Source organism: Pristiophorus japonicus, chromosome 5 (genome assembly GCF_044704955.1).
Source record: "Pristiophorus japonicus isolate sPriJap1 chromosome 5, sPriJap1.hap1, whole genome shotgun sequence".
NCBI lineage: Eukaryota > Metazoa > Chordata > Chondrichthyes > Pristiophoridae > Pristiophorus > Pristiophorus japonicus.
Genome location: NC_091981.1, coordinates 59,293,178 through 59,310,391, shown reverse-complemented (window position 1 = coordinate 59,310,391; position 17,214 = coordinate 59,293,178). Strand labels below are relative to the sequence as shown.

Sequence of the window (17,214 nt, the reverse complement as noted above, 5' to 3'; positions counted from 1 at the left end):
CCATTGCTTACGGCACTGGTTTGACCCCCAATGGACCTGCGCCACAGAGGACACCGCCTGCGAAATTTCCCTCCACATCCAGATGACAGGGCTACCCTTGCCCACCCCAGGTCCGTTGACCCCATCTAGATTCAACTTCGTGGACTAGTGCCTCTTGGGTATCCAAAGAAAATCTCTTGGCCCTCCTCCTTCCCCCTACCTCTTTCCACATCTCCCTCTCCTTCTCTCTGCATTATTTGTATTAAAATATTCAAAATATTACTTTTAACAGTTGTAGATTTTATCTTTATATTTTTATAATTCTATAATTCAAGTCCTCTGTTCGTTTCTGAAGCTCGACAACCTCTTTTTAACTCTCCTGTCTCTTTCTCTCTCTCTCTCTCTCTCTATCCCCCTCTCATTCACTGAAACGGGTCTTCTGTGCATGCGTGGGTGACCCTTGACCCCGAATCACAGGAAAAAATAATCTCAGAGAAAAAAAATCTATCATGCGTAGAAGGCCCGTTTTCCCGGACGCCAGCCTAACATGATTTAGAATACCGCCACCGCCAGATACTTACCGCTACTGCCACCGCCGGTCAAATTTTGATGAAACTAGCAGGTTTCATTCTTAGCGGTATTCCGACGGTACTAAAAACACAATCAGCGTTTACCACCAGAATATTGCCGAGAAATTTTGATCAATTTCCAGCCCAACGGAACTCAATGGGAATTTCTTTGTTTGAACTGCTGTTATGTCAATGGGTTGTCTAAGCAGCCAATCAAAAGGCAGAATTCTCACAGCGAATAAGGAGATGCGTAAGTTCTTAAAACTATAACTTTTTTAAATAGTTAGAGAGAGCAAAAGAAAGATTGGGGTTCTAACATGGGGAAAAGGCAAACCTGAAATAAAAATGCACAAATATTTTTTAAAAAGTTTAAAATATTTTGAAAAGTTTCTTAATTTAAATTTTTATTAAAATGGATAAATTTCACACTGCACAAAATTAAAATTAGTTTTCTAGACTCTTACCCTTTGTTTAGCAGTCAATACATTGTTAAAACTCCAGTTGCACCTAATCCCTTGGGTCTAACATTTAGTGGGGAATTTAGCAGCGTATGTACTGCGGAAGAGGTAACGTTTTCGTCAATTTCAATGATTTACGAGATTTGACTGATTGCTGCCTCTGGGGGTGGCGGCGGGGGAGGGGAGGGGGGTGATTAGCGGGCACAGTGCAGCCAGTTTCGGAGCTGTCATTGACAGTTTCAAAAGCAACATGACAGCATACGCTGTTCGCCATTTTACTGACCGCAAATTCAGGGTCAAAAGATTTGTAAAATAAAGACAAGGGAAGACCATCAAAGAAGATGGTGTAAATGGTGTTAGAGCCAATCAGAGTCCTTTCCAAAGAAAGTAGGGATTGAAGAATATGGTGAGAAGTTAGTTGATTGCAGTTGATCTATGGAAAAGGGACAGTCTTGTTGGCCTAATGGTCTTTGCCTGCTTATAAGAATTGTTTCGTTTGCACGCCAATTGAAAGAGCATGCACTGATCCAGTGAGCCTGTTGGCATACTTGTATGCATGGTAGTGCTGCATGCTTCAGAACCCAAGTACCCATGGAGATGATTATTTTCAAAGCAAATTTGCAGTCAACAGTAAAAATCCAGACAACCTTCTCACCCAGTCAAGCCTTTTTATGGACACAATTGCTCGAGGGAAATTATAATGGATGCAGGGCCAGATTGGCTATTTATCACCAATATTCTTGAAGTTGGCAAAGTTAAATAACTAATACTATGAATGGATTGCTGCAGGTCTGAACAGATTCTTGGACTGATGTTCTTTGGTTGTGAAGATAAACATTTCAAATAGTTAAAAACTGATTGAAAGTTGGTAATGTTTTAGATGTGACATGCTAGGCAAACATAGTGATAGTTACTACTCACAATTTGCAACGTGTATTGTGTCCAAAGTCAACAGGGCAATACTGAGCAGTAGAATGCACATTCCGTACCATTAGTAACATTGGACTAAATCTTACTGGAGCGGGGCACTTCGCGGCATGCGCCGTTAGACTTTTTCCTGCATCCATCAGCTCAAATATAATATAGGTCATAACTTGCTGGAAGTACAAGCTGATAACGGCACAGTGAGGGCAGCGGCACATCTGGGACCTTAGTGAACGATGGGACCAATAGTGTATCTATCTCCTTAACCAAAGGGATTTAAGAATTGAGGAAAAAAACAGGAATGACAAATAAGAGTGGATGAAATTAGAGTCAAATCAGGTTTAGAAAAATAAATAAGGAGAGATAAAGCAAGATTGGATTACGAAAGTGAGAAAAAAAAGAGACAATCACTAAGGAGGTGGTACTCAGTAAGATAATGGGACTAATGGGACTAAAAGGTAGATAAATCCCCTGGACCTGATGGCTTCCATCCTAGGGTCTTAAGAGAAGTAGCAGCAGGGATTGTGGATGCATTGGTTGTAATTTACCAAAATTCCCTGGATTCTGGGGAGGTCCCAGCAGAGTGGAAAACTGCAAATGTAATGCCCCTATTTAAAAAAGGAGGCAGACAAAAAGCAGGAAACTATAGACCAGTTAGTCTAACATCTGTGGTTGGGAAAATGTTGGAATCCATTATTAAAGAAGCAGTAGCAGGACATTTGGAAAAGCAAAATTCGGTCAGGCAGTCAGCATGGCTTTATGAAGGGGAAGTCATGGTTGACAAATTTGCTGGAGTTCTTTGAGGATGTAACAAACAGGGTCGATAAAGGGGAACCAGTGGATATGGTGTATTTGGACTTTCTGAAGGCATTTGACAAGATGCCACATAAAAGGTTACTGCACAAGATAAAAGTTCACAGTGTTGTGGGGGGTAATATATTAGCATGGATAGAGGATTGGCTAACAGAGAACAGAGAGTCGGGATAAATGGTACATTCTCTGTTTGGCAACCAGTAACTAGTGGGGTGCCGCAGGGATCAGTGCTGGGACCCCAACTATTACAATCTATATTAATGACTTGGAAGAAGGGACTGAGTGCAACGTGACCAAGATTTCTGACGATACAAAGATGGGAGGAAAAGCAATGTGTGAGGAGGACACAAAAAATCTACAAAAGGACATAGTCAGGCTAAGTGAGTGGGCAAACATTTGGCAGATGGAGTGTAATGCCGTAAAGTGTGAGGTCATGCACTTTGGCAGAAAAAATCAAAGAGCAAGTTATTATTTAAATGGAGAAAGATTGCAAAGTGCTTCAGTACAGCGGGACCTGAGGGTACTTGTGCATGAAACACAAAAGGATAGTATGCGTATTTACGAAAGGAAATTCTTGCTTTGGAGGCAGTTCAGAGAAGGTTCACCAGGTTGACTCCGGGGATGAGGGGGTTGACTTATGAGGAAAGGTTGAGTAGGTTGGGTCTCTACTCATTGGAATTCAGAAGAATGAAAGGTGATCTTATCGAAACGTATAAGATTATGAGGGGACTTGACAAGGTGGATGCAGAGAGGATGTTTCCGCTGATGGGGGAGACTAGAACTAGAGGGCATGATCTTAGAATAAGGGGCCGCCCATTTAAAACCAAGATGAGGAGGAATTTCTTCTCTGAGGGTTGTAAATCTCTGGAATTCTCTGCATCAGAGAGCTGTGGAAGCTGGGACATTGAATAAATTTAAGACAGAAATAGACAGTTTCTTAAAAGATAAGGGGTTATGGGGAGTGGGCGGGAAAGTGGAGCTGAGTCCATGATCAGATCAGCCATGATCTTATTGAATGGCAAAGCAGGCTCGAGGGGCCGTATGGCCTACTCCTGTTCCTATTTCTTATGTTCTTATGGAAGGAAAAGTAAGAATAAAAATAAACTTTTAAAAATCTCTAAGAAGAAGTGACTACATGTGGGAATGAGATAACAATTTACATTGTTCAATTTCTTAGTCAGAGAGGTTGATTGGCATTGCATTAACAGTTACCACATTGTTAAAAGGGAACTTGCGCTGTTAAGCATGAGCCCTAAATCTTTGGCAAGTATAATGGGCAAATCCAGCAAGTTCTTAAAAATATAAGGAGATTGAGGGTGAGCTGCCGTATGTGTGAGACAAATGGCGGAGCGTGTTAACTGAAATGCATTACTTTTTATTTAAATACTATTGTTAAATTCTTCTGTTGCTTGTATAATTTAATTCTTATAGAATCACAGAAATTTACGACACAGGAGCATGCCTTTCGATCCAACATGTCTGTGCGGGAAATACTCACCAGGATCCTGAAATGCTTGACAAGACAAATTGATGGATTTTCAGTAGTGGCTTTAAGTTAAACTATTTGCAATGTGTTTTGAAAACATAAGAGACCATAGGATGTTTGAAAATATATGCTTGTCACTTGCATGACACTTGCAAAAATAAGTTCAATAAGTTCAATTTGCTGCCTTAGGTCCAAATTCGGAATCCCTAATTTTACATTGAAAATCAATTCATTTTTCCAGATCATCATGACATTTTAATGGAGGTTTGGGTTCATTGAGGCAATGATTTATAATACTTCACTTTTAAGTGCATCAGCGAATTTATCTGTTGTGGGTGGAAGAGGAATAAAGGTTTTCCAATGGGGAATAAAGAATTCTATATTTTAAGATCATGGGTCTCTTTGAGATTGTCACAGGGTGCATTTGCACTGCAATGTAATGTCGGTGTGAGGTTGTTTCACATAACATCGAAACTGTAGTTAAGGTGTAAATGCAGCCTAAATCCAAAGTCAAGGCTCAACCTGACAGTGCTGAATGAGACTCCCTGAAGGGGGAAGGGGCAAGTGGGGTGTGGTCTCATTCTGCTTTGCTTCAGATTCAGTGTGGGCCTTGATAAATGATTCTTACTGGAAAAGTTTAGTGTCTCATGTAAAGACAGAACGACTTTGGAGTAGTGCTAAACTTGTAATGAAACTGGACAATCTGAATCAGTAGCAGATCTGTTTTAGCCATGACGAGGAACATTTATTTAAATTGTAGAATCATAGGCCCCAAGTTTCCACATGATTTGCTCCTGATTTTTAGGAGCAACTGGTGTAGAACGGAGTATCTTAGAAATCGGAATTCTCGTCATTTAGTTTGCTCCAGTTCTAGTCAGTTAGAACAGTTTCACTTTGGAACAGAATTTTTTTTTCAAGAGGGGGCATGTCCACCCACTTACGCCTGTTTTCAAAGTTTCGTCAGTGAAAACTTACTCCAAACTAACTTAGAATGGAGTAAGTGAAGATTTTTATACGCTCGAAAAAACCTTGTCTACACTTTAGAAAATCAGGCGTAGGTTACAAATCATGCGTAGGGAATGGTGGGGGTGGGTGTTTAAAGGGAAGTTTACAAACATTAAACACACTTCAGTTTTACAAATAAAGAGCCATCATCAATAATAAATGATAAATACATCAATAAATCAACCAATAAATCAATCAAAAAAAATTTATAAGAACTAATTTTTTTTTTTAAATCAATAAATAAAACATTTTCTACTTACCGACTGCAGCAGCGTGCTGGGATGCCCCCCTCAGTGTGACTCTGTCAGTGTCTCTATCTCTCTGTCTGTCTGTGTGTCTCATTCTCTGTCTGTCAGTGTCTGTGTTTCTGACAGCGAGGAGAGGGGGGGAGCAGAGGGAGGGATGGGAGGGAAGGGGGGAAAGGAGATGGGGGAGAAGGGGATTGTGGAGGGGGGGAGAAGGGGATTGTGGGGGGGAAGGAGATTGTGGGGGGGAAGGTGATTGAGGGGGGTGGGGGGGAAGGAGAAGGGGGAGGGAGGCTGAACGGGCCGGGCCTGAGACTTCGGGCAGGGCCCGTCCCCAGCACCAGATTTACAGGTAGGTGGCGTTGGGTCGGGTCGGGGGGTGTGGTGGGAGGTCGGTCGGGTCGGGGGGAGGGAGAGGGAGGTCAGGTCGAGGGGAGGGAGGTCCGGTCCGGGGGGTGGGGGGGAGCGGGTGTCGGGTCCGGGGGGGGGAGCGGGTGTCGGGTCCGGAGGCGGGAAGCGGGAGTCAAGTCGGGTCCGGAGGAAGCGGGAGCTGACCGTGGGAGGAGCCTTATTCACGCAGCCCCAGTGAGGCCATTCGGCCAGGGCTAGGGGCTGCGTGCTTCGGGCCCCTCCCACACAGTTTCGGGCGCCTGGAGCTACTGCACTTGCGCGCCCACTGTAGCGCGCATGTGCAGAGGTCCCGGCACTGTTTTCAGCGCAGGGACCTGGCTCCGCCCCCTACAGCTCCTGCTGCGCTGCGCCGAGGGCCAGAGGACCTGCAGGGAGCTGGAGAATCTGGAGCTTTTTTTTAGGCGCACTTTGTGGCGCGAAAAACAGGCGTCCAGGTCGGGACTGCGCCGTTCTAGGCGCGGCTCGAAACTTGGGCCCATAGAAATTAACAGCACAGAAGGAGGCCATTCAGCCCATCGTGTCTGTGCCAGCCAAAAGAGCTATCCAGCCTAATCCTACTTTTCAGTTCTTGGTCCGTAGCTTTGTAGGTTACAGCACTTCAGGTGCATATCCAAGTACTTTTTAAATGTAATGAGCGTTTCTGCCTCTACCACCCTTTCAGGCATTGAGTTCCAGACTGCACCACCCTCTGGGTGAAAGAAGTTCTCAACTTCCCTCCAATCCTTCTACCAATTACTTTAAATCTATGTCCCCTGGTTATTGACCACTCTGCTAAGGGAAATATGTTCTTCCTATCCACTCAATCTAGATCCCTCATTTATACACCTCAATTAAGTTTCCCCTCAGCCTCCTCTGTTCCATATGTGAATAGACTGGAGAAAATCTGGAGTTGTTCTCCTTGGATGAGAGAAGGCTAAGAAGAGATTTGATAGAAGTGTTTAAAATCGTGAAGGATTTATATAGAGTAATTAAAGATAAAATATTTCCAATGGTTGAAGGGTCAACAACGAAAGGGCACAGATTTAAGGTGATTGGCAAAAGAACCAGAGGTGACATGAGGAAAAACTTTCTTACGCAACGAGTGGTTAGGATCTGGAATGCTCTGCCAAAAAAGATGGTGGACGTAATATCATCATCACAATAGCCACAATAGTAGCCTTCAAAAGGTATTGGAAAAAAAATTGTAGGGATATGAGGGAAGAGTCGAGGAGTGGGACTAAGCGGATTGCTCTTTGAAAGAGCTGGTGCAGACTTGATGGGTTGAATGGCCTCCTTCTGTGCTGTACTATTCTATGATTTTATTATCATCTACACTTGAGGACAAATTCCTTGAAATTCTTTGAATTCTTTGGCAACAGATTAAATGTAGATGTTTAAACTTCAATCTTGATGGCAGAGGCAAGATTATTTCAGTAAGAAAGGGTGTTATTAACAGTAAACATTATAATCTGCACTGTAAATGGTTTGGGCTTGGAGTTGTACCATTCTAATTTTGCAAATAATGCATGGTATTGTGTGAATAATAGCTGCAATGATATGCTCAGAAATAAAAATATAAAGTATAATGGCCCGAACCTGGTGGAAGCTAAGTTCCGCCCAAAGGACCGCTGAGATCGTGGCTCTACTCGGAACTCCTACACGGCAAGCGATCCCCAGGTGGGCAAAAGAAACATTTCAAGGACACCCTCAAAACCTTCCTGATAAAGTGCAACATCCCCACCGACACCTGTGAGTCCCTGGCCAAAGACCGTCCTAAGTGGAGGAAGAGCATCTGGGAGGGCACTGAGCTCTTCGAGTCTCGTTGCCGAGAGCATGCAGAAAACAAGCGCAGGCAACAGAAAGAGCGTGCAGCAAACCAGACTCCCCACCCACCCTTTCCTTCAACAAACGTCTGTCCCACCTGTGACAGAGACTGTAATTCCCGTATTGGACTGTTCATTCACCTGAGAACTCACTTTGAGAGTGGAAGCAAGTCTTCCTCGAATTTGAGGGACTGCCTATGATGATGATGATGACTTTAGGGCGGAGGTTTCTTGAAAATGTCCTGGAAAGACCGGATGGCAGCAAAAAAGCGACTGAATATGGGAGGCAGCGGACTGGAGCTTCCAATCTCAGTGGCAAATGCGATCCTCAGCAAAGTACCGCCGAGGATTGAGTCGGGCCCAGGGAGGGGGAGAACAGATAAAATTTAAAATTTCCCCAAAATAAAAAAAAACATTGGAAAATCTTCAGGGAACCCCATCCATCTGAATCACTTGAAAAAAATAAAGAAAAGAAGTTTGCTAACTTTTTTGCAGGTGGTCTTACTTACTGTTGAGGTTAGACCAGCCTCCACGTAGCGGCCCTTTCCCCTGCTGCAGCGAACTTCCGCCCGGACCAAACTGGCAGCTTGGCGGGTGAGAGGACACTTGCACATTGCTCATCAGAGGGCAGTGCCCAGCAGTATTCCCTTCCTGCCAGCGGGAGGCCTCCACCAAACTCGCTCGGAGGGGAGACCGCCCAGAAAACTCGGTGGCAGCGGGCATTAAGTCCACCAAGTTCGGCTCCAATATTCTGTGATCCAGTACAAGCAGGGCATAATGCATAGGATTACAGTGTTACATCCAGCACAGTTCAGTTGGAGCTCTGTGCTGACTCACTGCACCACAGAGTGGAAGAAAGTGGGTTTGAATCTGGAGCTTTCCCCTCTCAGTGAAGAACCCCGTACTTTGCAGTGAAAATCATTTCACTTTTCCAGAACATAACATTTTATGAAGCATTTTTCTACAGAGATACTGAGAGGAGTTGAGGTGCAGGAAGGACGAATTAATCAACCTATCTCATGCCCCCATTTCCCCACCCCCATGCGCTAGTTCAGAACAGTACCAGTGAGGTCATGTTCTCATACTCTTGTGGAGGGAATGGATGAAGCCAAATAGATCATTTAGAAATTGCATTTATATGTTAATGCTTCTATCAGCATTTCAGTGCCTGGTGCTTGTGTATAGTTTGCTAAACATATTGGTCATATTGAATATTGGTGAAATGTATTGATGATTTTCTCTGTTATGGCTTAAATCTGATCAACAAGTCTACTTTATAATTTGTTGCTGTCTGTGCCTTTTCTGATTCACTAAGCTTTGAATGTTAAACACAATGGTGCTGCAGTGTATTTTCTTTTGTGCTGGTTACATTTTCTTTCTGAAATACAAAACCATTTTCATCATGTCTTCTCTTCCTCCATTTTCTGATTTCTCCTTTTGCTGCATGGAGACTCTCTGCTGTACCAGTGTAAGTATTACTGTGTTTGCAGTCTACTCTTGGTCAGTTTATTTGCCTTTTTTTGCTTCATTTGCTTTTGTGTTGCATGGGAGTCCCATGAGAGAATTCAGAGATGTGCTTCGATTATTTCTGAGTATATGCTAGAATGAAAATTGATCTTACATATAAAGCGATTAGTCTGTTTGAAATTATTATTTAAGCTTACTTCTGCACATTAAAAAAAACGTGTTAAGGAGAATGCTTGTGTTTTTAAACAACAACAACAACAACAAAGTCTTTTATATTCAATTTTTGCACTTCTTTTGACAAATTCCTCCCACAATCTCTAGAGCTCAGTTCCATGAGTGGACAGGTCATATTTTTCTAACATAGAGGACCTCTAATTATGCCATTCTGCAACTGGCTTTAAGAAAGAAGAAAGAAAGACAGATTTGTATTTATATTGTGCCTTTGATAACCTCAGCACATCCCAAAGTGCTTCACAGTCAGTGAAGTAGTTAAAGTGTTCAATGTAGGATATGCAGCAGCCAGTTTGCACACAGCAAGCTCCCACAAACAGCAATGACCATCTGTTTTAGGTGTTGGTTGAGGGATAAGTGTTGGCCAGGGCACTGGGATACCTCCCCTGCTCGTCTTCAAAATAGTGCCATAAGATCTTTTACGTCCACTTGAGAGGGCAGGTGGGGTCTCGGTCTAACGTCTCTTTCGAAAGAAGACACCTCCAAAAGTGAAGCACTTCCTCAGTTCTGCACTGGAGTGTAGGCCTAGATGTCAGGGACTTGAACCCACGACCTTCTGACCCAGAGGCAAGAGTATTATCACTGAGCCAAGACACATGGGCTTGCAACTAGCTTGTTTCCACGTGTGCTTAGTGTTGCCGATTCTAAGTGGACATAATACTGGAGGTTTGACCACATGACGTCTCACATGACACTTTCCTACAGTTTGAAAATAAATTGCATGGTTTTGTGCCAGCAGTTGTCACGCGAACAGTTCTGAGAATTAGAATGTCACCCTTCAAAGTTTGCCTTACTTAAATTTAAAACTCTGGTTTGTGACTCTCTGCTCCCTCACAAATCTAATATCAAATTCAATCATAGTATGCTACTGCAACTCGCTGCCAGAATAATATATACTGGAGGTGTTAACAAGAACAACAACTTGTATTTATATAGCGCCTTTAACATAGTGAAATGTTCCAAGGCGCTTCACAGGAGTATTATGAGATTTTAAAAATTTACACCGAACCGCATAAGGAGAAATTAGGCAGGGGAACAAAAGCTTGGTTAAACAGGTTATGTTTTTAGGAGTCTTGAAGGAGGAAAGAGAGATAGGAAGGTGGAGAGATTAAGGCAGGGAATTCCAGAGTTAAGGGCCGAGGCAACAGAAGGCACTGCCACCAATGGTTGAGCAATTATAATCAGTGATGCTCAAGGGAGCAGAATTAGAGGAGTACAGATATCTCCGGGGGGTTGTGGGGCTGGAGGAGATTACAGAGATAGGGAGGGACGAGGCCATGGAGGGCAGTAGTTTGCAATGACGGAGGAGTCGAGGGTTGTTTTTTTGAGGAGAGGGGTGATGACGGCAGATTTGAGGGAGAGGGGGGGACAGTACCTGAGGAGAAAGAACCATTAACAATGGCATCTATCATGGGACCCAGAAAAGAAAGTTTGGTGGGAATAGGGTCAAGGGAGCAGTAAGTGGGTCTCATGAACAGTATGAACTCTCAAAGGTCATGAGGGGAGATCGGAGAGAAACTGGAGAAAGATGTGAGGTTAGGGCTAGAGCAGGGGGGGATCCTAAGAGGAAGTTTGGCCCGGTGGGCTTGGGGAAGGGAGAGAAGAAAAGAGGCAGAAGCGGCTGAACGGATGGTCTCAGTCCTCGAGATAAAGAAGTCCATGAGCTCCTCACACTTATTGTTGGAGATCGGGGTGGGGACTGGGGAGAGGGGTTTAAAAAGATGGTTAGCAGTGAAGAATAGAAGCCGGGGTTTATCTTTACATTCCAGAATGATTCTGGAATAGTGAGCGATTTTGGCACACGAGAGCAGGGCCAGATAATGCTTTATGTAGTCCAGCTAGATCTCGCGGTGAATGGCTAAACCAGTTGTTCGCCATATCCGTTCAATTCTGCGCCCCTTGGACTTAAGGGAGTGAAAATCAGGGCCGTACCAGGGAGAACAGCCAGGGTGGGAGAGAGTAATTGTTTTAACAAGGACTAGGGCATCAAAGGTAATGGTGAGGGTGTGATTGAGCAGATCAGTAGCTGCAGAAATGCCAAGGTAAATGGAGGGCCAAAGGCTGGACAGCGGGGAGTTCATAGTGCAGTTGTAAAAGAGTTGGGAGAGACTTTTTTCCAGGGGTGGACACAGAAGGAGGTAGGGTTGGCAGGGGGGCAGGGTGGAAGGGGGATGTGGGTGGAGGACGATATGAGGAAGTGGTCAGAGATGGGCATATCTGAGATTAACATGATGAGAATAGCGAGGCCATGAGAGATGGCAAGATCGAGGGGCTAGCCGTGAATATGGGTTGGGGAATTTACATGGAGGGAGAGATTAAGGGAGGATAGGAGGCTAGTGAACTCAGAGGAGAGAGAGCATGATGAATTGAGATGGCGATTGAAATCACCGAGGAGGAGAAGTCGTTCGGTGCAGAGGCAGAGGGAGGAAAGTAGTGCAGAAATATCGGTAATTACATTTTTATGGTACTTGGGTGGGCGGTAGAGAACGAGCATTTTAAATGAGAGGTGAGAGGGGTGGAATAGGGTGAGATGCTCAAAGGAGGAGAAAGTGTCGGAGGAGTAGGGGGACAGACCAAGGTATGATTTGCTGATGAGAGTCACACTGCCACCACAGCGGTCTGAGCAGGGCAAGTGGTGGAAGGTATAGCCAGGCAGATAGCTTCATTTAGGGATAAGGTGTCATCGCCCCTCAACCAAGTTTCCATCAGGGCCATGATGTTGATGCCATCAGGCACGATAAGCTCATGGATGGGAAGGGTCTTGTTTGCAAGTAAATGGACATTCTTGAGGGAGATGCCGAGAGGGTCATTGATGGCTGCTCTACTGTCAATGTCCACAGGATCAGCGCTGGGGGGGGTGGGGGGGAGGGTTGTACAAGGAGTAGATTGGCAGGATTAGCCCCCAGTGGGCATGTTGGACGGGAAGTTTGGTGAGAGAGTAGATGGGACAGTTGGGGTTGCTGCTCTTAAGGAGGCAGCAACGATTGCCCCGATTGGCCCTTCATAAGATGCCAAGAGAGGCACAGAGGGAAGCTGTAGGTTTATCTAGGAGTTAAGGAGCTACACATGATCAACAGAACCACTGATTAGCTTCAGGCTCTTAAAGCGACAATGTCCCACTGCATTTGGATCATAACATATTCAGTTGTATCTAAAGTTGAATTTCATGCAAAGATTGAGGTAAACCATACTTGTGCATTAATATATGGATGCTAAAATTGTTGCATCAAATCTGCTCCTTCCATTAGTGCATATATAATACGCACACTGATGAGCATTCATTAATTCAAATTCCTGCAGAAGACAATTAATCAAAGAAAATACATCAAAGTGTAGATGCAATGAAATTTCTCATTCATCTTAACATTCGGCAGTTCAACCAAGGAACATCAGTGTAATACTGTTAAACACTCTATGCCCCTCATTCAATATTCCTCAAGCAAAACTGGAGCCGCAGTCGTCCATCTGTGTTTTGGGCCTGTATCCTTCAACACCTTTATAACTAGATATTAATCCAGCTACTTGGAAAATAAGTTAAGTAATTGGCACATCTTTGACTTATTTTGATGGGAATCTCATGCACACAATCTATTACTGTGAGAACAGGAACAACCTCTAATCTGTAATCTTGCTTCAGGCTTGCCAATTTACTGCTCTTGTCCTCCAACTGCACAATCACAGTTATAAAGAATAACCTGCTTACATCCATTTTATCCATGCCTTCCAGCATTTTGTGACTAATTAGTCATTCACTATAAAGTGGGTGCACAGTAGCTTGCTGCGGTATGATATTTTTGCATCACAATTGAAATCTGCTGCAAAACCAGTGAGTGAGTCAGAAGTTGGTAATGTTGGTGTGAAATCACTATTTAGAAATACCACAAATGCATCCATGGGCTCTGTTCAGGCCAGCCTCAAATTCTTTCCAGTTTTTAGAAGCCAAGTGACCCATTTGTGGTATAATTTGTACACACAAGACTCCACACACCTGGCAAAACTGCTGTTCGATCTTTTGTTAAGTGCTGATTTAATTTGACTGTGTAAGTAGCCTCCATTTATAAGATATTAGGATAGTCATATCAAGAGCGATCTCTGCATTCCATTCACATGTAAATACAAAGCTAAGTCAGTTATTCAGTTGGGCATAAGAATGTTAGCTTGCTCATTTTTGTTACTCCTGTTTGAAAGAACATCCAGGAATCGATAGGTTAAAATTGTGATTTACAGAAGTTTATTCCGTAACACAAGTATTCCGATGATTTCCTTTCATTACACTTTGTTTTTAAAATGAGGCCTCCTGCAAATTGAATGCTTTGAGTTTATAAATATTAAACTCTGCCCTCATATTTTAAAACTGAGCTCTTTTTTAAGCTCCTGTGTTGAGGGATAACAAACTGGCCTTTATTCCCACCAATCGGCTTCATCTTGCACGGGATAGGAGCTACAGTTATGAAGAAAGAAAGATTTGAAAAGTTAGGGCTTGTGTATCAGCCTTGGCTCACCTCAAACTCGGTTGTCATGGATTCAAGCTCCATTCCAGAGATTTGAGCACATAATCTCGCCGACTGTTCAGTGCAGTACTGAGGGATTGCTCTACTGTCGGGGGTGCCATCTTTTGGATGAGACCAAGGCCCTGTGTGGCCCACTAATGGACATATAAGATCACATGCCATTATTCAAGGAAGAACAGAGGAGTTCTCCCAGTGGCTTTTCCTGGAAACTTATTTCACAAAATCTAGTATCATTACCCTGAGCATCCTTATTGCTAGCATTGGGGAAGCAAAATACCTGACTAAGGATCCTTTCTTAGAGCCTTTCAGGGCAGTTTTATTTTCAAATGCTCAGCCATGTGAGATCTTGCTTCACACATGGCTGGATTTTGATAGGACTCTATTCCCTTATTGGCACATTGTTGGCATGAATCACTAGCCAGCCCAGCAAAAGTTGCAAGTACTGAAAAGTCGATGGTTTGCAATTAGGCTGTAACTACTGGCTGCTGTAACTCATGGACTATAAAGAGGAATTTTGCTCTTTTAAGTTTTGAAGCCTAGGCCTGTTTCGTTTGACAACTGCAAAATCCATGATGCTTATGACTTGGACCTGTGTATCCCAGTGAACGCTAACACAAGCATGCATCTCATCCTGGGTTTCTTTCTCCTATAAATTTCCAGATTTTAAACTCCATCATTTATCTGGACTTCCACTTTACGCAACATCATGGTATATCCTCCATATTGTTTCACATTGTGAAAATATAGGAAATTACTCATATAAGACACAAATCCCACAACCCCCCCCCCCCCCCACCCCTCAAAATAAAAATTATATCTGAGGCTGTCCCTGAAGTAAATTATTTTCTGTTTAAAGCACCCTTAAAATTAATCTGAGGCCCTTTGGTTAAATTCATCCACAAATAAATGGAACAGGTCAGTGTTAACTGTAGCTCACTTTTATTGGAAATCATTTTCAAGCTGACAGTGGTTGAGCCCTGGCACAAAGAAGCAAGCAACCAGTGCCCTTTGATAAATGTGATTGTTCTGCAGCCCAAAGATGGCTACCTTGCAGGCTTGTCTGCTTCAGGATCTCAAGAGTTTTGTATTTACACCTATTGTTAAACCCCTAGAAGGCTTTCAACCCATCTTGAATCTAAGAACCTTGATCCAAACAGATCCACAAGATCCAAACAGTGGAGATCATGGTTATCTGAGTAACCCCTTACTATTTGGGAAAACGTAATGTTCTGACTTTCTCACTCTGAGAATTAATTAAACTTTTCAAATCTCATACAGACAGGATCTGTTTTCAGAGTTGAAGTGACAGATGTGGCATCGAGCTCCTCCGAGCTTCTATTTGAGAGCTTTGCTCTTCAGATATGCATACTAACTGAAGTTTTTTTTTTGCTGTACTGAATGTGTTACTGGCATTTCAAAAGCCTTCTATCTTTTAAAAAAAAACCTACAGGACTAAATGAAAAAGAATTGTACATCGGCATTAGGTCCACGACTACAACCCATTAGGGCATTGCAGGTCAGATATTCCAACATTTACAGTTGCTTCTTCAGAATCTGTCACCAGATGATGTATGATACACATGGTACTCGTCGATTAACACCTTCCCTGCTGGGACATTCAGTTGATGAACATCCAGGTGGATTTGGGTTAATCAAACAGTTGCAAAGTCTAATCTTTTGGTTAGTTAATGCCCTACCTGGGATTTGAATTTTGTGTTGAATGATCTTGTGGTAGCCCCCTATGGATTCTTGCATCCTTAAAATTCTTAAATTTCTGGTTTGCTGCTGCTTTCAGCCTGCAGAGTGAGGGTAATTCATGCACTTCTGGTGGGGTCCTCTTATGTTCGGTATTTTTACAGGGAAGTTACCTGACACATCTATCTTTGTTGCCTAAAATAATGCTTCACTTACCTAAGGAAATGAGAGCCAAGGTTTTACCTGCCATCATGTGCCCCTTCCATGGACAGATGTACTACTTTGTTGTTGATCACAGAATTCTAGTGTTCTGTTTCAAAAGAGCTTTGTCATTCCAAGCAATGGCTTGCCTTATTTGGTAACAAAGCCTTGAGTAAATTCCCTAAATGCAGATAAACAGATTGGGTTGTAGAGAATATGTACTAAATATTCCTTTGTTGCACAATCAGGATAGATAAGATCTCACTCTGCATGTAGGTGACCACATGTTGGGTGATTATACACCAGGTTTCTCTCTGGTTCAGTGTAGTTGTCTTGAATTACCAATTTGAACAGATAACAGCTTCTTCTTAGGTGGTCTTGTATCAAGGACGACTTGCTTCCACGCCAAAAAGGGATCAGTTCACAGGTGTTACAATGAGGGACCTGATATTCCAGGTCCAGAACTACATGCATATTCAAGGGTGGAAGATGCTTCTGCGTGGATTTTTTTTTAATGTGTGGAGGCCGTTGCACACCAGTCGCCATACGGGCTTGATAGTGTGGTCCAGTGACAAGGATTAACCAAGACGACAGGAGACCAACTCTGCTGCACGGACCTAGTGGGCACACATATCGCAGTGTTGGCTGGCCTGTGCTGCCCCTGGGCCCGAACTTACGCCTCTCCTGGGCCCCGATCACGTCGCTCTACAATCTCTCGCTGCTCCTTCGCCCCGACCTCACCGCTGCTCTGCTGCTATAGTGTTGTTCAAAGCTGATCTTAACATTAAGCCTCTAAGTTTCTTACTTCCTCCTCGACTCAAGGATTAAAGTATGACTTCAATGCAAGGCCTGGTTTACAAACCTGCGGGAAAAAGCCACTTAAACAAAACAACTGCTGTATGGTATCAGACTTCTAAAGGGACAATGTCCTATTTGTTTTCCCCATTTGGCAGAGTGCTTACTTGTGCATGGAGGTAAAATTACATTCCAAGAATGAGGAAAACTATACATATAATGGGAAATACAGCATTCAATTCCAGACTATACCATAAACTCTTTTCAGTCAGCAGATTTTGATTTTAAGGCAGAAAGTTACAATGATTACCACTTTGTGCTTCACATGTAATGTAGTAAGTATTAATAATCTTTCTAAATAAAATGTGCACAGACAAAGAACTTTGACCATTTGAATCCTGCATGGAGGAGAAAGCTGGTTTAAAAGTATATGTATGTATTTGGAAGTGAGCCATTTTACAATGAAAGTACTGAATATTCAGCAATTAACTATTAAATATATGCAATGCTAAATTCAACTGTAACCTCTGTGGGGACTGACTTATTTGGGGAACTGGCCAACTGAATCTGGTCTGATGTGCGAATATAGAAGGCAGGAGTGCATCATGTATAATACAGATTA

At 43.2% G+C, this 17,214-nt stretch overlaps 1 protein-coding gene across 5 annotated transcripts in view; it reads left to right on the top strand.

Annotated features, from left to right (window-relative positions):
* The window catches only part of LOC139264358 (F-actin-uncapping protein LRRC16A-like), a 554,868-nt gene that overhangs the window by 472,184 nt on the left and 65,470 nt on the right, over positions 1-17,214 (top strand). For 2 of the 5 annotated variants that reach the window (XM_070880667.1, XM_070880664.1), the window contains one exon: positions 9,143-9,160. The exons of the other annotated variants lie outside the window; for them this stretch is intronic. In XM_070880667.1, the coding sequence (XP_070736768.1) occupies positions 9,143-9,160 (18 nt within the window). The remainder of the gene's footprint in view (positions 1-9,142; positions 9,161-17,214) is intronic. 5 annotated transcript variants of the gene reach the window in all.